General features: G+C 43.8%; 1 protein-coding gene across 1 annotated transcript; it reads right to left on the bottom strand.

Moving 5' to 3' along the window:
• Positions 1-4,010: 4,010 nt before the first annotated feature.
• Positions 4,011-15,648, bottom strand: LRIF1 (ligand dependent nuclear receptor interacting factor 1). Its single transcript, XM_075174405.1, has 4 exons — positions 15,522-15,648; positions 8,440-9,955; positions 6,585-6,863; positions 4,011-5,283 (listed from the first exon to the last, which is right to left on the bottom strand). The coding sequence occupies exons 1-4, from the start codon at positions 15,584-15,586 to the stop codon at positions 4,816-4,818; spliced, it is 2,328 nt and encodes a 775-aa protein (XP_075030506.1). The 5' UTR covers positions 15,587-15,648; the 3' UTR covers positions 4,011-4,815.
• Positions 15,649-24,024: the final 8,376 nt, after the last annotated feature.

Here is a 24,024-nt window from a genome sequence, read left to right on the forward strand (position 1 = left end):
ATATGAAATTATTAGGGAAGTATAGAGAGCAAACCAAAACCCATCAAAATGGGTTACCCCAGTTCAGTTACCCACTGTAACTCCATGATGCAATGACATTTTAATCAGTATAGTGGTTCTGGTCCATCCATCTGAAAAAAATTACGGTGGAACTGGAAAGCTATGGAGAAGGGCAAGAAAAATGGTCAAAAGTTTGGGATAGTTTCTGGTCAGAGGATGCCTACACGGAATTTCCCAGTCTAGGAAAAGAAAGACTGAAGAGTATGATCAAAAAAAGTCTACAAAATCATTTTTTGCTTGGACGTGGTAACTTGACGACTGGTTACACTCACCTCAAAAAAGTTAATAGAAAAATATAACAGACGAAGAAAAAAAATCCAAGGGGTATTAAACATAAAGATACCACCTCTTTTTCAGAGCTATTTTAGCTGGAAAATGAAAAGTACCAGTGAAGTCTTGCATACAATCATTACGTCTTTGTACTCTTCTCTAGGCATCCGCTATCGGTCTCCATTCTGATTTCCTTCCCCACGTAGGTCTCTGCTGGAGACACGATGATGGGCTGGGTGGATCTTCAGACTAATCCAGCACTGACTACTTTTGCTTTTATGTCTTGCTTTTGAAAGCAGTGTCATCTCCTTTCCCATTTGCCAGAAGCTCTCTTCGGACTGCACTGTAACTGCTCCACGCCTCCCACATCCACAAGAGGAGGTCAGGTAGGGCTCTGCCAAATTCAGCCTCTCACTGATGACTGTGCCATTGGAGATTGGTCACAATTGGTCCACTCAAATCACATAATTGTAGGAAATTCAGGGTCACTTCCACATTGTCCAAAACGGTTTGAAATCTGCACATCCCTGATGACAAATATCTGCAAATTAACTCAGATTTCTGCACACCTCCACCCCCAGCAGCTGACTGCTGGCTTGCCAGGAAGAAACTGGACCTGATGGACTCTAGGGTGCCCAGCTTCCAGGTGGCCTCTCAGGCTCAACGGCTGGGACAGACCTTGTGAAGATTTGTGTCCTCATACAGAAATGCCGGTGCTGTGGTGGGTTGTCCTCTAGCTGGAAAGCAACACCTTTGCAACGGATAGTTCTGCCCAGATACTCCAAGTCACCAGGTTAGGTTGATGTTGGCAACTGGCCCAGTATTGTCTTTGCTTCCCAATCTGTTTTGTCCAGCACTCATTGCCACCTTTGCACTTTGGAGCCAGAAATTCCTAAAAGGTCTTCCACTCACTCTTCCTGAATATTTGCTTGAAAGCAATAGTTTTAATTCACAGCCTAAATCCATGGTTTTCATATTGCTATGTACTTAACACAGCAAGCATGGTGTGTAACTGCAATGCCTTCTGCCATCCGAGGCTCCACACGGGGATGGCTGCCAGTAACTTCCACTCCTGGGGCCACAGCCGGCGTCCCCAGGACACTAGTTTTTCTGTCACGAAGAAATTCTTAACAGATCATAGGAGTTCAAGGATGAACAGTGCAGAAAAATAGAATCTGTGCTACAGATAATGTGTCTGGAGGTGGAGCAGTTCCAACAACCTGCAAGGTCCTTGCCTGTTGGAAGTCCCTTTGCTCCTGCTGTTGGCGCAACTTTCCTACATCGGCACACCAAGTGCTTGGCTCTCAGTGATCCTTTCAACTTTGCATTGATGTTGTTCCAAGACAGACATCTCTTTCTCTTCCATAGATGGCTTGGCTTTGTCTTTCTGAATTGCACCTAGTGTTTTCCATTTCTAGATCGCAAGGCAATTCACTTTTTTCCCACCAAATCCTACTGGTCACATTTCTTCAAAACCTTGCAGTGAGGATTCTCCTCCGAATTTTCAGTATCTTACCATTGTCTCTAGAGAAAACTCAAGCTAACGGACCACTTTGCTAGGGTAAAAGAGGTTCTGGAAGAAAGGAGGTGGTGTGTCATAGAATGTCAAACCTGGAATGCTCCCAGCGAAAGGAGAGGATAAGTGAACTCGGCTTCATTAACTTCTTTGAAGATCATTGGAAAATAAAGACTTTTGTCAGCAGGCAGGATAGGTGAGCGATGTCTGTTGGAAGAGTATCACAACAGGTGACTGCAGCACCAGATACAAGACACAAGGCTGCTTCTATCTCCTTCCTGATTGCCGTCCCGTCATATTGAGTCTGGCTGGGATGGAGTTAATTTTTCTTCATAGCAGCCCACACGGTGCTGTTTTGGATTTGTGAGGGAGACAGTGTTGATGGCACACCAGTGTTTTGGGTACTGCTGAGCAGTGCTCGCACAACATCAACGCTTTCTCTTTTTCTCACTCTGCATCCCTCCCAGCAAGTAGGCTGGGGATGGAGACTAAGTTGGGAATGGACATAGCCAGGACAGTCGCCCCAAACTGATCCAAGGGATCTTCCATACCATGTGATGTCATGCTCAGCAAATAAAAGCTTAATGAAAGGAGGAGGACGCAGGGACATTTATGGTATTTGTCTTCCCAAGTAAACATTATGCACGCTTAGACCCAGGAAATGCCTAAACATCTGCCTGCTGATGGAACACAGTAATTAAATTCCTTATTTTGCTTTGCCCGCATGCAGCTTTTGCTTAACCTGTTAAACTGCCTTTATCTCAATTCACAAGTCTTGCTTGCCTTCTATTTTCTCCCCATCCTGCAGGAGAGGGGAGCGAATGAGCAGCTGGGTAGGTGCTTGGCAGTTGGCCAGGGTCAACATGCTGGGAATATTCCCACTTTTCACACAAAACAATTGCCACCTCACTACTGCTTGTATTTGATAAGCAGGCCTGGCCAAACTTACGCTTCTTCCACGCTCTCTGGAACACGCACAGGTGAGACTGCAGACAGACATCTTTCTCACTGGTATCATTGGCTGCTCAAAAAACTCATCTCTCATAAATTAGCCTCTTTGCTTTGCACATTTACCCATAAAGGACACACACCTGTGCACACCTGCTCTATAAGCAACTCAGCCGCACTGTCAGGCTACAGGATGCAGGTCGCTGGTCCAACCAACACAGTCCTTTCCTCAGGTGCTCAGCTGTCTTGCACGTTCTCCTAGCTCTGTGATACTTGGGCCGCATGGTAACGTAGGTCATGAGGCCCAATTCATCCACATCATTCCCTCCGCTGTGCATCAGCCTTTCATGAGGTGTGTTTCGCTATGCTAAACTATGGGATTTCTGCCCCAAAACATTCACTCCATACACAGTGAACCCACGGATGCCCATGACAATATCACCCTTACTTGCTTGCTCTACCACAGGCACTTGCCTTTTATACAGTAATCTCAATCATTAAAGAGTTTAGTTCCATTATATACCTTCCTTCTTCACCCACCACTGCATGTCTGGTGTATCATCTTCTCCTACACTTGGTTTATCTCAAGCTCTTCAGAGCAAGGACCACCTTTTTCTTCCCTTGTAAAAGGCTGTTCTGCCTCTCTAATCCACTTGAGTTTTTCACACTGTCAAGATGTATATTAATAAAGAACATAGGGCTTATTCAGCCTACTAGGCTCTCCAAAGATGTATCTCCAAAGCAACATCCTTCACCAAAACCCTATACATACACTAGGCATCCACGTGATAATAGAGAAAAACCTTGCAGGTGAAAATTTGATTAACATACAGAAAATAAGAATAGTAGCAAATAGTCTCCCATGAACAGAAATCAGCAATGGAGTTCTACAGAGATCAGTGATGTTGAATATAACCATAAATGGACAAGAAAAAAACAATGACAAATTCTGTTGGCAAAACAGTTATTCATGGCTGTAACAAAGACTGAAGAACTGCAGAAGGGCCTTACAAGATTCAATGACATGGACAACAGAGGGTAGTGAAAGGCGTCCATACAACACATGACAGAATATGCTGGGAAAATGCACTACAGTAAAGATCTATAAAAATTATGATGGCAAAGACAGTTTGAGTGCACATTCTCTCCTACAATGCAAAACTAAGGTAGCATCAAATGAAGGTAGCAAGAGACGTTCAAATAACGACTGAACAAATTAATGGAAAAGATACTCATCAAGAATTATTACAGATACCACCCCTGGATAAAGAAATATGCCTTTTTTTGCTTCACCAAGTTATTATTCAACATAATTCTGTTTAAAAAAAGTACACCTTCCACCCCCGCAAAATAACCCCACAACCAAACTTCAACATTGCACAGCTGGCTAAGGCCTTATAAAGGCTTACAATAATAACGGTAAGAGACACGTATCTAGATAACTGTCAGCAGGGATTTCTACTGCTTCTGTCTTCACATCTGTAAGACGTTTTGTATAAATATCTGCATTATTACTGCCTAAAGTCTAATTCCCAGATCACTTAAATAGCATTTATTAAATACTGACCACTGACCTTTTATAACAATTGACAGTTCTCAGGAATTCACAAGAGTTGTCATGCACTATAAAACATTAGGAAAACAAAAAAATATCTACAATTGGGGTTTGCAATTTACATTCAGTTTCTAAGAGATAAGCCACGGAATTCCAAAGTGGGAAGGTTTATTTGCTAGGACTAATACAGAAAGCCCGCAATTCAAAATATAGAGAATACACTAATAAAAATGCCTATCTTCTGCATTCTTTGATACATATAATGTCCCAGAAGCAGAATTTGATGTTCCAAGTCTTTTATTTCTGGTATTTAAAAAGAAACCTATACTTTTCTAAATACACACATACTGTAAATCTCATTAAGATTCTATCTATCAGAAATACTCATGTTCGTTTAAACAAGGACCTTCTTCTTGAAGTCACTGAAATGAAGATGAATATGGTCCAGATCACCAGCCTCAGTATTTCAGCTTTGCTGCATTTTTCTACGCATCTCTTCAAGTGCCGCTTCTCGTTCTCTTAAGAGCTGTTTAAGTCGTTTTATTTTTTCATCCCGTATTGTTTCATCCAAGTCTGGAGGAGTCAAAGGGAAAGCATCATCTCTGAAAGAACCTTCAAGAACTGAAGTATCATCTTCACAAGACACTAAAACTGGAATACTTGAGTCTGTAACGTCACTGTATTGAGAGTAAGGGTCTTGCTCAGAGTCCCTCCCTAGAGACGATGTAACAAAGTCTGCGGAAATACTTTGCTGCGATAAGACTGGTGGAGGTGAAACACTTCTGTTAAGTACGCTGGAACTTGAGCTGGTATTTTCTGAACTTGGACTTGTGGCTGATTTGACTGAAGTTCTCCTTCTCTTCCCACTGTCTGACAGTGGCGAGGATTTTATCTTTCTTTTCTTAGTCAAATCCTCTTCCAGATCCACAATTATCTGTACAGCCAAGAAACATACAAAATATACTTCTGTTAAATTGAGCATCGTTCTACACTATAATATCACAGTTCACTAAGCACAAATTACAAGTTATTTGTTGCAAGCTTCTTAGAATTACTATATGGAAGATGTTTCTTTTAGCAATTTGAGCAAACATACTTTCGTGTTCAATATTTTTTTACAAAGATTCCCAGTTAACCATTCCAGAACACTGAATTCCTTCCTTAGTCAACAGTGCACTTCTGCATTTCCTATGCATACCTATCACCTCCTGTTGCTGCTTAAGTTCTTTAACTGTAGTGCAAGACAAAAACTTTCTATCTAACTTGATGGGAAAATTCAAAACATAGAAGAATTCTTCAATGCTTACATTTCCAAAAAACTCAAACATTAGCAATAATGTCCATTACAAGACTGCATTCCTCCCAGCTGTTTGTTATTTAAATTTTAATGTACTTTACTAAGAGTAGCCAGCAGATCTGCTCAAAACCTGAGAAAGCCTTTGACTGGGTAGAGTAGAATCATACAAAAGAAAATTCAGAACACTATGGCTGAACAGAACTACTTTGGATGGATGAAATCATTGTAATGCATGAAGGTGGAAGTCCTTACACCGAGGGAACCCTTCCAGAAGCATCGAAGCAAGTTCCTACCCAATGACAAAGGACTAAGTTTATAAAGACATCTGTAACTCTAAAGATTAGACAGGTACACAGGTAAATTTCTTTTTATAAAATCAGACATAACTAAGTGGATACCGTTCTTTGGAAGTCAGCCACACCTAGTCATGTGAGTGACTGAAGTGCCTTGAAATAATGGCACTCGACTGATTTCAAACTCAAGGGTAAAACCTCCCAAGAAATTATTCTTCTATTATTCTGCTTATATCCATTGCACTACTGGATAAACGTAACTGTTTGCAGAAGGCAAAATATAAATCAAGATACAGAGGTATGGTTTCTATTCCAGTAAAGACCATCCCTTTGACTGTTCAGCCACCACTAGAGGGTCCAGTCTTCTTCAAAGCATTTGTTCTTCAAATTTCCTCCAGTGGAACCCAGAAAAGAGGATAAAAATTCTTAGATGGTACTCAAGTTGTACTGAAATCACACAACTCTGCAGCACACACACAAGTTCTAGGAACAATTCTCACAGGGACCGTAACAATTACTGACTTGCCCTGATGAATCCAGAGGTGGGAGGGTCCAAATAAACACGCAGCTCTGTATTGACTATACATATGCTGCTTTCTGAATGTGCTGCAGTACGCATTTTAGCACTGAAAAATTTCAAGATACCTTTTCCTCTTTAACACATTCTTGATGTTGATTTGTTATTTCCACATCTAACGATGATGAACTGCAAGAGTCATCTTTCCTTTTCAAGCTGTTACTGGAACAAACCCTTTCTTCCGGTTTCTCACAGGAGGTCCTTAATGGTATTCTCTTAAGGTACACTCTCTCCTCCTTAGACAGACCAAATTTTCTCCTTAATTCCAGGTATTGTTTCCAATGGGGCTTCTCTTGGTGTTTGATTTGAATAACCTTTGCCGGTGAATCCATCTTTTCACACTGGATCTGAAATACAGAAACAGTGAGAGAGCCATCAGTCACACTCTCTCACTCTCTCTCTTTCTCGCTTCATACATATAAACTAAAAACTAGTTACTAGAAAGACAGGTGAACATTTGTTTTGTCTGCCATTCTCCAAGAGCTATATTTAACACAGGTAAGCCAATTTTGAGAAATTATATACATATTACCATAGGTCTAACACTCTTGTTTGTTATTTTAAACCCCAAGTACCTTGTGGAATATCTAGAAAATGCACAGTCCAACTAGTAAACCACAGAAGTAGAAGAAGTAACAAGGGAATCACCTGTTCTAAAACTTCAAAGTAACAAAGGAAGATGACGGAAGATCAGACAGTGTCTTTACAGTGTCACTTTCAGACTGTTGAATGCATTTCAGATTTGCATTGTGGTTGATAATATTAACAAAGCACTATTAGCCATCTCTCGTATCTAACCTCATTGTAACCTGAGCTGTTTCTGATCTTCAAGTTCAATCTCACATCAGAATGTCTGGCAATCCACGGACTTGCAAATTTATGGACTAAAAGCAGCAAACATTTGATATGCTATTTTTCACCGAGGTTAAAGCAAATGAGAACGCTAACACTTGGCATCACATAGCACTGAAATTAAAAAAAATGTCTATTTTAACCATTTTTCAGGTGAGGAACAATCAAAAAAGAGGTCCTACAGTCTGTTGCAATGATTAAATGTCTAAAATTTGCACAAATATGCTTAGCTGACATTTCTCTTCTGCCTGGTCAACACAAGCAAGTATAAACTAGCTTCACAATGATTTTTTTATCTGGAGGCAAGTTTATTCTGGCCTCTTGAGCAACTGAAAACTTGACCTACAATCCTTCAAAGGTAGAGTTTGTGGGATTTGAGGCTAAGGACTTTTTACATATTTTTGACGTTATGATCTTAAAATGTAGATCCAGCCTGAAGGGGGGAAGCCATTAAAGATCTCAAGAGTTTCTTCTGCCTGACATGAAACCATGAGTCAACGGAGGTGGATCCCTCATGTCCATCATGGCACGAAAGGAAGGAAATGCAGCTCCTGCCTTTGGCTGTCCGAGCTAGCGGAGACTGGAGCTGACTCAGTGCAACACCAGAGTTTGTCTCTAGGTGACAAACCCTGCTCTTCCACCTTGTTTTCCTCTTGTGTAGCTGCAAACTTCTCTACCTCACATCACACCTACAACACAGTCAATGGCTGTGCTGTAAGAATGTGGCATCAACAACACTAGAAAGCAGAGAGCTCCCAGAGCTCAATCAATCAACAACTTTCCTACAGTTTCAGTTGTTACCAACAATTTATCTTGTGAGAAAATAAAAAGTAATCTTTTCCTTGCCCCTTTCTTTTCTTTATGCGTTTTCTTTATGCATAGTGCAATCTTACTGAAAAAAAAAAGGTTGTTTATTGAATAGAACCACACTTTAGACCAGTATTTCCAGTGACAGGATACCTGGTTACAAAAATCTGTGACCTTATTAATAGCCATTTTGTTCAAATAGAACCAGGATCATTTAACAATTTAGCAGAGACTGAGATGGGCATGTTTATTGGAGAGAGTTACCTTTTGCCAGTCTTCACTGAAAGCACACTCTTGCTTAGACTGAGGTAAAACAGCACTTGCTGCTTTGGGGGAATGAATATTTTCTTTGCCATTTTGGCATACATTTTCCTGTGTCCCTACTGCTGTAGTAGGGGTCACTCCACTTGAAATGCTCTCGGTGAAGGGCAAACTCTTTCTCTGGTTTACAGTGGAATTCTGCTGATTAGCACTTGATGTCACCAGAGCTGCAGGTGCAGATTTTAAGTCATTTCTTAAGCCAGTTGGTGAAGAATTTTTTGAGTTTGTACATGGTTTTGGATCTTTCTGAGATAGCACCATTCCTTTGCTTTTTGACAATACCAGATTCACTACTTTATTGGTTATTTTATTGACTGCAGTAGAATCAATTAGCTTAGATGTCTCCTTTTTAAGTGAAGCATCAGAAGAGGAAGATGCTTGTTTGTCACCTTGGGCTGACAGAACATCAGAGCCTCTTTTGGTCAACAAATAGACTTTCCCATTGTACATGACCAGAGCATTATCTTTAATAGGTGTGATTTTTGTTTGGCTTCCACCAGAACCACTAGAACAGAGTGGTAAAATATTTGCAGAGTTAACTTCTACGTTATTCGTGTCTGACAAAGTTTTCAAGATCTTGGAAGCCATATTATTTGATGACTTTACAGGAATAAGGCAAGGCGCTGATGACTGTGGACTTTCTTGCACAATCCATTTCATTGGAGTTTGCTGGCACTGCTGACCATCAGATGTTACTGTCTCAGGAGAAGAACTATTTCCCTTTTGTGTAGCTGTCATTATTAATGTTTTTGAAACTTCTGTGGCAGGTTTTGGGCAAATGGCTTGCAAACGCTTGGGAAGTACTGTTTTCACTGTGTTCACTGGTGACACGTAAATAACAGTTGGCATTTTTGTACTGTCAGCTCCTCCAGACGCATTCGTTGCTGCAGCTGCAAGTATTTTTTGCTGTATTGCAGGTGGTAAAAAAGAAGCTGGGACAGATTTCACTTCTGCATCAGCTGGTATTTGGAGGTGGTGGCCAGAGGGCAGTACTGGAGACTTCACAGTAACTGGAAGACTTTTTGTGTTTACCAACATGTATGCAGTGTTACTCTGGTTAGATGAACTTGTTACAGCAATGTTCTGCAAAGACAGTCTATCAACTGAAACACAACCGCTCTGGATGTTAGCAGCTGATTTTGGAATTAAGCTTTCTTTTTCAGAACCTGCCCTAACACTTTCCTGTTTGTCTAATGTCCTTGTAAGAACAATCTTTCCAGGATCAGGAGACTGAAAAACAGGTATCTTAACAGATGAAGGTGCAGTAGTATTTGCAAGCTGTGTCTTAAAAGTAAGATGGACTGGACTAGAAATACTCGCTTTAGAATTATTTGGCATGGCTGAAGACTGAACTATTGGCACAAAGCTTCCAGAAGATTTAGGAATTGGAAGTAATTTCAGAAGGTTTTTTCCATCTGGTCCCGTCGTCTGAACTACTCGGTACATACAGCCTGCAATGCTTAACAAAACAAAGAAAAGAGAAAAGAAAAAGAAAAACGAAAAGATAGCATAAGTGAACACAGCATAGATATTTTAATTAATGTGCATCAGTGAATTGTATACCCAGCACTGCTACACCTTAGAAGCAGATTAACTACCAAAAAATGCCAGCTCTAATCTTCAGGAACTTCACTAGCAAAAAATCACACTGATCTACTTAGTGTACATTTTGGGTTAGCATTTCAGAATACCACAGACTATCTGAAAATAATGTCCAACTTTTACATCACAGAGTAGCAAGAAATGGCATCCTTTTCAGATAAAAATAAGTTAAAAGACCCAAGAAAACACCTTACATTATCCTCCTCTTCTACTTACAGGGCCTTTCATTCTGAAAAAGAAAAACGTTATCTCCAGATTTCACAGAGAAGCCATATTTTTTGCTTTCCCATCTCCCTGTTACTATTAATATCCCTACTTAGTCCTATGAAGTATGAATTTCAGGAAAGCTTCAGGAAAATACAGGCAGATTAGTTGCATGGCAAGATGGAAGCAGAAATTACTTCAGACACACATACAAAGAAAAAATTAAGATGCAAAATACATTTACTTTGTGGAATAGGGTGTAGGGTGACCAACTCATATGCCTACATCTCACCTGCCCACTCATTCTTTAGGTAGATATAGATTACAAAGGTGGTCATCTTCAAAGAAATGAAAAAAAGAAAAACTCAAATGCTATGAAGGTACATACATTTATGAGAAAAGAAGTCTAAGTCTAGGAAGGAAAAGGCTTCAAAAACGAGGAGGAATACATGGAAACAGCACCAGTGAAATCTGAAGAGTAAATACAGATTTTTTGGAGATGAAGGTAGGAACTCAAAACAGCAAACAGACAGATAGAACCCTGTCAAACCAAAAGTTAGTTGTGACTGTTTCAAATGCCAAGATTTTTCAAGTCCATTGCAAGACAGGGAATCTTTCCCACTTCAAGTGAGTTTGCCCAAATGCAGGCATCTTCCCCAAAGAACTCTTGGACTCTCAGAAGAACAATCTAATGCCCAAAGCACTGCAGAAGCAACATGGCATTGTTGAGACATATCCGATCAAAACAGAGTGTCCCTCACTAGGAAAGAAGATACTAAATGAACTGGAAGTAGGTTTCATGGTCTTGACATCAGATCCAGAATGATTAAAAGGCAAAGCTGCCAATTCCACTTTCAGTCACCAAGAGCATTCTAGATCTGTCCCATTGACTTTCTACATCAATAAATGCATTGAGAACATGGACGTGAGATTATTTCCCTGTCCCAGTCCAGACGACATCAGCACTGTGTTCTGTTTACTGTCAAGAAGTTTTGAAACACTGGCATTTTTTCTGGCAGTGAAGCGTTACAGTTTGGGCTTCCAACTCAGCTTGGAACAGAGTGACTAGGAGATATCATTCTTGCGTCCCACCGTTGCATCTGCTCAAGAAGTCAGTCAAGACATCGCCTTTTCCCATCAAGTGAGAAGTCACAAGGATGCTCTTCACTCCCAGAGTTGGACAGTTCCTGCTACAGTCTGAGGGGTCACGTTCCCCCTGGTGGTCGACATAAATAACCATGCTATTGTCTGTCTAAAACACAAAGGCTTTAGACACGCAGAGCTTTCCTCGCTGTAACCTTAGAATTAACTCCCACATTCAATATTTTGGTACAATGCCTCATTTCTAGGCATACTGTGTGGAAAAAGCAGACGTTTACATGATTTATCAGTGCAGTGGGCAGGAAATTCTGCAATATTTTTGGTTTAAAAATAATGTACTGAAAATGAAAACATGGGCAATATACCACATGGTTCCTAGTGGAAGCTGCCATCAGAGGTTTTAGTAGTAAAATGGAGTTGGATGTTTTGGAATCAGAAATGATAGTTGAAAAGGACTAGCACTGAAGGGTAATGATCTTACAGAAATATTTTTGCTTAAACAAAGAGCAACTAGAAATACTTGTACGTTTGAACTTAATTAAAGCAGAAAGACTCGCTTTTGAAGCCACTTTAAACCTCCTAGCACTACTGATAGTGCAGAATCAGGAAGACCAGCACTGAGCTCCTGGACAGCTTTTTGCATCGGTATCTGTTGTATGCTTTGAATCTCTCAATGCCTCTCTAATAACCTCGTGATCTACAGTCTCAACTTTTCTTCTCTTCTATATATGAGAATTAATATTCTGAAGGCAAATTCAGAAGGCAATTTTCAGCAAGTTCCACAGACATGGAACTGCTGAACCACTACAGCTTTTACAGAGCAAACAGGCACTTACCTCCACTCAAACTAACTAGCACTGCAAACAGGCATCAAAGAGCCCTCTGATGCCAGAAGAAACCTCCATAGAGGCACACTCCTCCACTTCTCAAAGCAAGGGGGTACCTCTAACTTTTGGGCAAGAGGAGGGGGAGCAGATCAGAAAGAGAGGAAGCAAGAAAAACAGAGAAAGAAAGAGAGAGATGAGATAGAGGATGCATTTGCATGAATATTTTCTTCAGCAGCAATGCCGGTTTCCAGTGCTCATCTCCACTCTTCTTGTTTCTACCTTGAGGCACTGTTCACCTCCTTTTCGACGGACTTAAAAAAACTGTTTTTGACACTGTGCTACAAACAGGATCTTTTAAGTAGGCTGAGGAAGAAACCTCCCTTAAAAAAATCCAGTTTGTCTGAACTCCAGATCATTCTGCTTTTCATGATTACAGAAGACAACCACAGCTTTTTATCTTCACACTTCATGCAAAAAGAGCAAGAAATCCCAAAATTACAGTTTTCTGGAAAATAACATTCTTTTACTTGAAACAAATAGCAGGTACTTACAGGATTGCAGAATTACAAAAAAGCTAAAAGATAGACAAGAAAGAAGGAAAGGAAATGTTCAGATGAGATATTGGGAAGTTGTATTCATAAATATTTGCTCAAACATCTATGAAAGAGGAAGGAAAGAGGTCACTGTCAAAGTTTTTAGACGCTTTTGATATTTCAGATATAAATTGAAAATGCTTCACCGTATTATATCTCACATTACTAAAGACTTTTCCAGGTGATACAAAGAAATAACCAGGACTGTCAACATTTCATGTTACCAAAATAAAATAAAGCATTTTCAGCTTTTTCATACACTATTGAGTGATGAAGAAGAGAACCAGAAGCTATTTTAATTCACTCTGCAGGCCATTGTTTCTTTGAAGAATATGTTTTAAGAATCCCTTAAGCAGAGTGAAAAAATCTTTCCATCAGTATCCCCCTTTAAGAGTGTCAGATTAATTTAGTTTAAGAACAGGCTAATTTATTTTCATAAAAAAAAAATAATAGGAGTTCTGTAAATCATGCCAAGTTGTACTTGGGGATTTTCCCCATAATTACTGAAGTAGGGTTTTCCTCCTCCTCTTCATCCTCCTTCACTTGACCAAAAAAGGTCATTATTTCTTTAGGTAAATAGTCTGCATGGCAATATTGAAAGCAACAATGAAATGGCATTAAGCAAGGTATGAAAGCAGAAATAACAGAAAGAAACAGGAGGATGTATTTATTTATTTATTTCTATCAAGCTAGAAAAATAAAGAATAGCCTACATTTCCCTCAGCTGAAACAGAATTCCTGTCTTCTTCACTTATATGATCAGGCACACCAATTTTATTGTCTAAAGTTCTCATCTCGTATTGCTTATTACTCTTACTAAGCAGCATGCTCAAATAAAAAAATACTAAGTATTTAAAAGTTCATCTTCTGTCCCAAATTTTTGCATTAACAAAAATACCCTCAGAATATCTTCAGTAAATAAAACCATCCATCAAATCCATTGCAACCACCAGGGCATCCCAACACATTACTGCAATAGAAATCATGACCATGCCATCTAAAAAATGTATCAGTGGAGATAAAAAAGACAGAAAGACTTGCTCAAACTTCAATTATACTTCAGCTGTCAGAAGAAACTTCCCCTTTCAGCAGAAGCAAGCTACTTTTTAGTCTGCCTTTACTCCCAGCTATTACTTTAGAGACAACTTTCATCTTCTATGAACATGAATAAATCAAACAGGGACTACAAGCCACTACAAACTTCAGAGAACCAACTTCATTTATTTTAATGAGTTAAGTTGAATCCAGGAAGTGGCAAAATAACATTTATTATAAATTGGAAGCATATACGTAGCGACAAAGCAAAATTAATTGACTGTAGTCTACATTTGCTTTATATAGACGTATCCCATCCATGTATTAGCTGAATATTGTAATAAAATATTTTTTGTTATTACCTGAAGGAAATCTGGAAATTTATATTGATTTTGCATATGAAGCTAGGAATCCATCTCCATTCCTAATGGCTTGGAGTTTTATCACAATCCAGAAGCTTTCAACAATGGCAGAATAAACATTTTCTGTTTGACAATAATTTTGTATAGAAACACTTTCACCCACTATGGAATATTCCTTGGAGTATGGATAATTATTCTAGGATGTGCTAACTGCCAGGAAATGGTCCCTGTGCTTTATTATAAACCACAGCTCCACCAATTAATGACCACGTCCTCCTTCAGCCATAAAACCTTTGGCAGAATTGCAGAGAACATCAACAACGCCAAAGCTACATCCCACGGCCGCAGCATCCCCGCAGCTCTAACAAGCTAACCCAAAACTCTTCACCGAATAGATGCAGCAATCAGAGAACTCCAGAGGGACAAGCAAAATGCATCAGCAGCCAAACCACAACTCGAGCACTTGGCCCCTGCTGAGCTCCTGCCAGCTTAAAACAGGAATGTAAACACCGAGTCTTAGGCAGCCTAGAAAATCTCTTTGGCCTGATTAGAATCAGTATCATCCGTCTCACATCGGGTCTACAGTTGCATGTTTATGTTGTAGTTGAATCAACGGGTTGGCGTAAAGCCTTTCTACTACTGTAAAAGCTCAAATCCCTGTATCTCACATCCCTCTTCCTTTTCCCAATTTCCTGACTGCCTCCGGCACAAGCCTAACCACACCGGGATGGTGGCCTCAGGCAAACCCAAACCCCTGACAGCGGAGTGAGCGACGCCGTGCCAAGCGAGCTGGGCCAGCGCACCGCGTGCTAGGGCGGAGGCGTGAAGAGCGGGAAGGGCGCGGGTGTGGCAGCGGGAGGAACCGCGGCAGGCCCTCGGCCCGCGTCCCCCCAACGCCCCCGTCCCCCTCTTCAGCCTCTCCCCCTCCTCCGCCGGGAAGGCTGCTGCTCCCCCAGCCAACGCCCCAACACCCGCGACGCCTCGCCCCTTCCCCGCCCCGGGAAAAGGGCGGATGGCGGAGCCGGGCCCCTCCCGCGCCGCCGTTTCGCGCCCCGCTGGGCCCCAAGGCGCACGGCGGGGCCCCGCCGAGGGCGGGAGGGAGGGCAGCGGGACCGTACCTGGCGGGTCTCTCCCTGCTCGGCCGTGCCGGGCGCTCCCGAGCTGTCCGGGAGAACAGCGGCACCGGGACGGCGGCGGCCCGTCTGCGGAGGCGCTGCTCGCCTACCTCAGCCCGACGCCGGGAGGGGGCGAGCGCCGGGCCGCGCCGCGCCGCGCCGCGCCGCCCGGAGCCCGGTACTCACAACTGCGTGGCGCTGCCCGGCCGCTCCTCTCGGCTCCGCGGGGCCCCCAGCGGGCGGCTGGACATGGCGCGGCGGCGGCGGGAGAGGCCGGGCTGCCCCCGCCGCGGGGGGCGCGAGCGCGGCACCGGCGGCGGACAACGGCCGCGGCGGGCGGGCGGGGTGGGGCGCGGGCGGCGCGTCACTTCCGCTCGCCCCGCCTCCCCGCCCAGCTTCTCCGGCTGGCGGCCCCGCCGTCCGCAGAGCTTCCCCCACCAATCGGCGGCCACTTCCGCCCCGGCTACTTCCGGGAGAGGGAGGAAGTGGAGCGCGGCGCCGCCGGGCGGCCGCAAATGGCGCAGCGAGTGGCGGCGGCGCTTCCGGCGGCCGCCGGAAGTATTGGAGGCGGTGAGGGACTGCTTCCTGCCCGGCCGGTTTTGAGGCTGGAAATGGCCGGCGTCGTCGCCAGCGATGGCCCCGATGGGGGAGGGGCGGCCCCGGGCCTGGCCTCGCCCCGCCATTGCCCTGTCGGGCCCTGGGGATGGATGGGGCTGAGCCGCCAGGGCAGGCCAGGGGCTGCCCCAGCGCTGGGGCCCAGCCCAGGCAGGAGGCGACGCTGCTGCAGGCCCTTCCCCACAGAGAGCCCAGCCACCGCACCCGTCCTCACCCGTTTGGCCAAGGCGTTCCTCAGCCCTGGCAGCCAGCACTGGATGTTGCTTCATGGGACCCGTCCTCAACCCATGTCGCCTTCCTCGGAGCCCTGCAGTGCACGTGTGCACTGTCCAGACTGCTGTTGCCCCCAGCATGACTCTTCAGACCAAACCACTGTCATTTTCTGCTGTCAAGTCACACAGTCACAGACTCTGGAGGTCATCTGGTCCAACGCCCAGCTCAAGTAGGGCCACCTAGAGCCAGTTTCCCAGGACTGCATCCAGACTTTTTTTTAATATCTCTAAGGACAAAGGCTCCACAACCTCCCTGGACAACCTGTGCCAGTGCTCCATCACCCTCACAGTGAAAAATTGTTTCCTGATCTTTAGAGGGAACCTCCTGTGTTTCAGTCTCTGCCCGTTGCCTCTTGTCCTGGCACTGGGCACCACTGACAAGAGCCTGGCACTGTCCCCTTCGCGCCTTCCCTTCAGGTATTTCATACATTAATAAGATGCCCCTGAGCATTCTCTTCTCCAGGCTAAACAGTCCCAGCTCCCTCAGTCTTTCCTCATATGAGAGATGCACCAGTCCCTTCATCATCTTCATGGCTCTTCCTTCGACTCTCTCCAGTGTGTCTCTCTTGTACTGGGGAGCCCAGAACTGGACCCAGCACTCCAGGTGTGACCTCACGAGCGCTGAGCTGAGGGGAGGGATCACCTTCTTCGACCCGCTGGCAATACTTTACCTAATGCAGCCCAGGATACTGCTCGCCTTCTGTGCAGCAAGGGCACATTGCTGGCTCATGTTCAACCTCGTGCCCGCTAGGACCCTCAGGTCCTTTTTTGCCAAGCTGCTTTCCAGCTGGGTGGCCTCCAACATATACTGGTGCAGGGGGCGTTTCTCCCCCAGGTGCAGGACTTTGCACTTCTCCTTGTTGAACTTCATGAGGTTTCTCTCAGCCTATTTCTCTAGCCTATTGAGGTCCCTCTGGATGGCAGCGTGACCCTCTGGTGCATCAGCCACCTCTCCCAGTTTTCTGTCATCTGCAAACTTGCTGAGGTGCATTCTGCCCCGTCATCCAGAACATTAATGAAGATGCCGAATGGGGTTGAATGTAAGCTCTCATGCTGTAGGCACAAATGCTGTTACTGTTTCACCATCCATATTGAGCTGGGCTCCAACACAATTTCTGAAGTGTCACGGTCCATTTGGCTCTCTCAACTTTACAGCGCAATGTACTCTGTGATTTAAACTTTATTTCATGAGCTCATTAAGAAATACAACAAACAAACAGGACAAACAGGGCTCAGTCCCCTTTGCCCAGACTAGTCTATCACATGAATTCATTTATTTACCACTCGAGTCATAAGGTTTCATAACTTATAACCCATAACTCCTAATTCTTGCACTTACGAGCAAAAAAAAAACAATTAGTTACCTAGCCAACAGTGAGAGTGCTCATCCTTCCTCCTCCGTCTCGGTGCAGGCATCCCCTGTGTCACACTGGGAAGCATGAAAGCCTCATCAGTCCAATTGCTGTTGGATCCGCCTCAAAAGCTTTTGGGGTAAACTAGTGTTTCATACCTCCAGCTTGGAGGTTTGGTCTATACCATTTCCATAAGTTAGCAGATTCTGATGAAACTGCCAGACAAAAGACGGTGGCTGCGGGAGACAGCAACCTGCAGGTGATAATGGCTGCATAATGGCCCTTTGGCTCTTTCTGGCCACCTGTCCTGCCTATGTGGTGCTCTCGCTTTGACCTGATGGTGCTGCTGCCAGCATTCGTCAGGCCTTAGCTCGAGCTGTGTTAGCCAAAATCTGAGCAGGAGTTGAGTGAACAGTCACATGAAGGCAGAACGGAGCTGCCCAGGCTCCAGCGTATTTTCCCTCCAATTCCTTTGGCACAGGAAGATCATCAAAACAGCTGCCCCCAGGACAGCATCCAGGTAGGCTTTCTCACGTGGCTCGTCTTGCCACTTCAGACGCAATATTGGCAGCAAAGCTTTCAAAGCGGTACCAACTCGTGTGGCACTTGCGCATCCTGCCACGGGTGGCACTGTGCACAGGACGCTGTGGCTCTCATGGCCCAGCTTCCCTCAGCCTGCTCCATCTGTCGTCTCTACCCAACTGCCTGTGCTTTTTCCTTGCTGGGAATCCCCTTTGCTGTGTATGGATCACTTGTTCCCAGCTACTGTTCTGGACGCAACTCTGCTTGTTCCTCAGTGCTTACATCTCCTTGCTGCTAGCTCTGATATTTTTCAATTGCCTTGAACTTAACTCATACTGAACGTACTTCTTCCAAGCCATCTCATTATCAGACATCCTCAGTTCCTGCCCACTTATGGCAGCTCTGCCTCCGCCATTGAATAAGCACCTGTCCCTCCCTCTAGAAGTGCTTTAAGGGGAGACTAGACAAGCACTTGGATAAGCCCTCTATTAGGCAGCCCTGAGCAAACAAACTACAACATCCTGAGGAAATCCCTGACCTGCAAATCGTTAAAAACTAGGAGAGCATTACAAAGGAGGAATTATACACACTCATGGCAAATGTGACTTTCCACTTTTCGTTGGATCTCAGTGGCCCCCTCTTCTCTCTTTCCCCGTGAAATCGTCTCATCGCACCCAGAGTCTTCCCTTCTCCCCCCAGTTCATCCCTCTTTACCCCCCCCCCCCGAAGTCCACAAGACATCAGTCGCCCTTCTCTACCTATACTTTCTGTGCATCCCCTTCAGCTGACTTCTTCAGCTCTGACCTCTACTTACTCCAATTTTCTAGCCTCCTTCTGCTGGTCAGTCTTCAGTCTTTTACTGACATCTGTCCCCTACACTCACAACCATCCTAGATGTTGTCTGCCTTGTCACTCCTGCTTCATTTTCTCCAACACGAGACACCAGCTTATCTAATTAGCTCATCCAAATAAACTTCCACACTGGATTAGCTCTCAGTTCTTCATCCACCCACCAGTCCCTTCATGCCTTTCCACCTCACCTTACCCACGGCACTTACTTTTCTCTCTCATCCTTTTTTCTCTATCATCTATCTCCCCTTCAGTTCCCTAGAGGTATCCTGCCACATAAATGACTTTATATGACAAGTCAGTTCATACAGACTCCAAGATTTGCTGTGTCCGTATTTCATGGAAGGGAAAACTTCCAAAATAATCTGTTAAAATTTTGCTTTTACCAACCGTAAATTGTCAAAGTGACATGAAACTTTGAGCACATGTTGGACTCCTCTCCATTTTATGGAGGAACAGCTTGCCAAAGTTATTTTATTCCATCTGTGTTGACAGGTTCATTCTCTCTCTTTGATGGGGACTTAGTTTGTATGGCTAGTGTGAAAAAAAACAGGAGTAACTCATCCGATCCCTCTCCAGATACCTGCAGTGTAGATGTCCATATCTGCTCATTGTCCTGTATAAGCCAGTCTAGAAAAATGGACTGTTTTCAAGTTTGCTGATCTATTTTAGATGCCATTTTAAGATTAACTCAGTCAGAGTTAATGTTAATGGTCATTAGACTTAATGGTCAGTACAAGCCTTGGGTGAGACAGAGGCTGACTTCTAATTTAGGACCTCAGGGCTAAGCTTTTGCATTTAGTCAGATTTTAAGAAAACCCTCGGGTATGGATTAAAGCTCTCAGTGGCACGAAATAAAACCTGCTTCATAGCAACCCAAATCTGATCTTCCCAATGCTTCAGCTGCTTCACCGGCTCCCAGCCAAAAAGTTAATAATCACTAGTGTTGCCAAACATGGTACTTGATATCATATTATCAATGAAGATTTTAAAAAACTACTTGAGAGATTTTTGTTACTGATTTTGAAGTTCTTCTTTGGGAGAAAGAAGAAAAGACCCTTTTGTATTCTGTCTGCTCTCTTTTGCTCCATGACCATAATCCCTCATTAATTCCTTCCACCCCAAGCAATAGAATGAGTCAAAACTGTCCGGATTTGTGAATCGGAAGGCAAAATTTCCCCTGGCAGTACTGTATGTGTCCAGATTGTGGTAATGGGAGGGCTGCAGGTGTGGAGGACCTCATGCGGGAGCAGGTGGATGTTTCCTGAAGAAACCACAGCCTATGGAGGACCCAAGCTGGAGCAGGAGAGAAGTGTGAGGAGGAAGGAGCAGCAGAGAGGAGCTGTTAAGGACAGACCACAACCCCCCATTCCACATCACCCCTGCACTGCTTAGGGCAGAGGGTCGGTAGAGGATGAAGAAGTTGTTGGGGATGAAGAAGTGAAGTTAGGCCTGGGAAAAAAGGGTGGGTGAGGGGAAGGTGGTGGTTTAATTCTTGTCTTTGTTTCTTACCATCCAAATCTATTTTAATTTGCAATAAACTAAATTAATTTTCCCCAAGTCAAGTGTTTTGCCCATGATGCTAATTGGCAAGTGATCTCCCTGTCTTTAGGTCAATAAATGAGCTTTTTCATCTTCTTTTCTCAGCCTGTGTTGTTGAGGAGGGGCAGTGAGAGGGCAGCTCGGCAGGCATCTAGCGGCCAGCCATGGTCAACCCACCACAATCACATTTGTGAGGGCTCATCTGGGGCACTACATCCACTTTTGCGCAGCTTCCCCACCCTACCGTAGAAAAAAGACATCAGCAAACTGGCAAGAGTCCAGTGGAGAGCCACAAAGATTGTCCAGGGCTGGAGCACTTGATATACGAGGGGAGACTGAGAAACCTGGGTTTGCTTAGCCTCAAGGAGAGAAGGTAAGGGGGACTGAAGGGCTGTCTTCAGCCACCCAACTGAGGGTCAGTAGAGAAGACAGAGCCAACTCTTCTTGGAGGTGTGCAGTGAAAGGGCAGGAGGCACAAGGTGTCGCAAAGGAAATTCTGGCTGGGTAGAAGAAAAATATTTCACTATGTAGGTGGCTAAGCACCACTATGGGGCCCGGAGAGGTTGTGGGGTCTCTTTCCTAGGGCATATTCCAGACTTAACTCACTAAAGCTGTGAACATCCTGGCCTGCTGTTGATGTTGGCTCTGCTTTGAGGAGGGGCTGGACTATTCTATTATTTTGTTAGAATGACCATGAGCAGCATCACCTTCAGCTCAGAATGGAGAATTCCCTTCTCTGACTTACTAACTCACAAAACAATACAAGCAATCTGCAAAGGGATTGGAAAATGAAAGAAATAACCTTTGTGGTAATATTTTTTTTTTAAATTATGAATAAATACTGCTCTCTTCCCTCCCCTTGTCTGGGATAGCTCAAGGCACATTGCCACGGAGGTTTAGACCATCTGCTGATCTGTATGGTTCCTGATAGACCTGAGAAATTAGAATCTTTACAAATTTTTATTTTCTTTATAACATAAGACTGACTTTGACCTGCCATGATTGTATACATGAAACCAATGGTGTGCTTACATGGAGAGACGTGGCATGGAGACACCGGAGGACAGAGACTTTCTGGAATAGCTCTGGCAGGTGAAGCCAGGCGGAGGCACCATGACTGGTCACAGTCTATCCATATCACCTCTCTGAGAAGGGCCTGCACTGATCTAACCCCTGAACTGCTTTAGGAGGTTGTCTGGAGAAAGACCTCATTGTGTCAGCCCAGAAGGGAGCCTGTATCATCTCTTGTGTATACTTCTTGACCAGCAGCTTTGAACTCGTGAACGGGATTTGCTTATACCACGGCTGGTGCTTGTGAATCTCTTTCAATTTGTCTACGAGATCTATAATCTTTACTGAGTTCGTTTTCTTTAAAGCTCCAGAAGCCATATCATTACAGCTGATTTTTCACTTCAAAAGTTAATTTTGAGTCCTCCTGTGTTCTGAGGATGACCTTAGAATATAAACTATTATTGTTAAAATTGTATAAGGTGTTGTATAATTGAAATAAAAGCAAGAAGTAATTTTTATGCTGTTGGAGGATTTGCTTTTTAAAATATTGATGATGCAGTTCATTCACTGCTTGGAGTCAGGAAAAGAGCTATCACTTCAGGAGATCAAAGAGATGATCTAGACAGAATAAATTTTCTAGTTCCAAATTCATCAGCAATGCTATTCATTGGAGGTTGGAAGCCAGGAAAAAAAACAAGTGAGCGTGACATGAAAGAAGCTGTCTTGGACACAGGGCTTTCCGGAGGCCAGCTTGTAAAATTTGAAGAGGAACTTGGTGTGTTTAGAGAAACAAGAACCAGTGCACAATTCGGTATTAATTTATAATTAACACAGGTGCTGTCATGGGAATTCACCTAACCCATAAAGTTGATTTTCTACCCAATAGATCTCAAACTTTCATCATCTATTCAGGCTGAAGTGGAAATGCTCCCACATCTGAATACATCCCAGGGATGGATGTATTCTAACCCAAAGAAGGGGCAAAGCTCATGGCTCTTCCTGTTTTGCCATGCCATACAAATAGCAGGACTTCACCTAAAGCTACTTGCAGTGATTCCTACATGCCTGCATGTCCCCAAAGAAGAGTTTGGTGAATGTCTAATCACCAATGGGTTCACCAACAGTCACCACTCTACCCAGTCAAAAGCTTTTTCTCCTCCTTTCCCTCTCTTCCCATCTGGATATCATAATGAACGAGGTTTGGTGTCTGACTGCATCGGAAATATTGCATCTGACATGTTCTGGACATTATCTGTTCCAGGGCAGCCAGGTAAAAGCTCTGAGGATAAGTTTTTACTGTTTCACAGCAGACTGGTGATATTCTGGCCAGTACATTGAAATTGCATGTTTAGACAGAAGCTGGCCTCTAATCTAGAATATCTCAGACACACATCTTTAGGACTAACTCAATTTTTTATTTCTTAAAAGCAAAGGAAGCTAGTCTCTGAGAAGTGATTAAAAATTTACCAATCAATCCAGTAGCCTTGGTTCCCTGCAGGTACTTTGTTCAATCAGATGGGAGCTGATCTGGGCCACTTGTTTTCTCTGTGGTACCGTCCTTGCCACAGCAGGATCACCATTTCCAAGCAGTATTTACTGTACAGTTTTTATTGCGAGAGGCCGCCAGCTGGGAAATTCAGGTTCCTTCAGATTTGGATAATTCTTGTTAAGACTTTCAAGCTCCCTTTGAATTGGCAAAGTACTCCAGCCTCTGTTAATGGTGAGGTAGATCTTTGCCTTTTTCATTTATAAGCTAGACTAAAAATTTCTCTAAGGTTTTGTCGTGGTTTAACCTGGCAGGCAGCCAAATACCACGTAGCCGCTCGCTCACTCCCCACCCCCACCTCCCCCAGTGGGATGGGGAGATAATCGGAAGGGTAAGAGTGAGGAAAACTCATGGGTTGAGATAAAGACAGTTTAATAGAACAGGGAAGGGAAAATAATAATGATAATGATAGAATGTACAAAATGAGTGATGCACAATGCAATTGCTCACCACCCGCGCTGACCGATAACCAAGTAGCGATCGGCACTTCCTGGATCACGGCTACCATTCATATACTGAGCATGACGTCACATGGTATGGAATACCCCATTAGCCAGCTGGGCTGGCTGTCCTGACTATGTTCCCTCCCATCTCGTGCACCTAGCTCGGTCGGTAGAGCACGGGAGCTGTCCTTGACTAGAACAGCTAGTCTAGGAGGGCACTAGGAGGGCACTTAGCAACAACTGAAGGCATCACTGTGTAACCAACATTCTCCTCGTACTAAATCCAAAACACAGCACTAGGAAGAAATTTAACTTTATCCCAGCCGAAACCAGGACAGTATCCACCCCTTATTCTATTTACGTCATGCCTAAGTCTCACATTTTTCAATACATTCCAATTATCACCATCACCTTTCTTGTCTTTTTATATATATATATGTACACACACACAGAGATACCATTCTTTTAGTCTATGGGCCATCCCTCTAAAATGTCCATTGAGTTCATTTAGTCCACGACTTTGGGCTCCATCTGTCA

This window comes from Calonectris borealis, chromosome 26, assembly GCF_964195595.1.
Source record: "Calonectris borealis chromosome 26, bCalBor7.hap1.2, whole genome shotgun sequence".
In the NCBI taxonomy this organism is placed as follows: domain Eukaryota; kingdom Metazoa; phylum Chordata; class Aves; order Procellariiformes; family Procellariidae; genus Calonectris; species Calonectris borealis.

Excerpts from the sequence above, each read along its gene's own strand:
- LRIF1 (XM_075174405.1), bottom strand. The coding sequence starts at position 15,586 with ATGTCCAGCCGCCCGCTGGGGGCCCCGCGGAGCCGAGAGGAGCGGCCG. Across the intron at positions 9,956-15,521 it reads CCGGGCAGCGCCACGCAGTT|CATTGCAGGCTGTATGTACC; the intron begins GTGAGTACCGGG and ends TGTTTTGTTAAG. Across the intron at positions 6,864-8,439 it reads TCAGTGAAGACTGGCAAAAG|ATCCAGTGTGAAAAGATGGA; the intron begins GTAACTCTCTCC and ends TCTGTATTTCAG.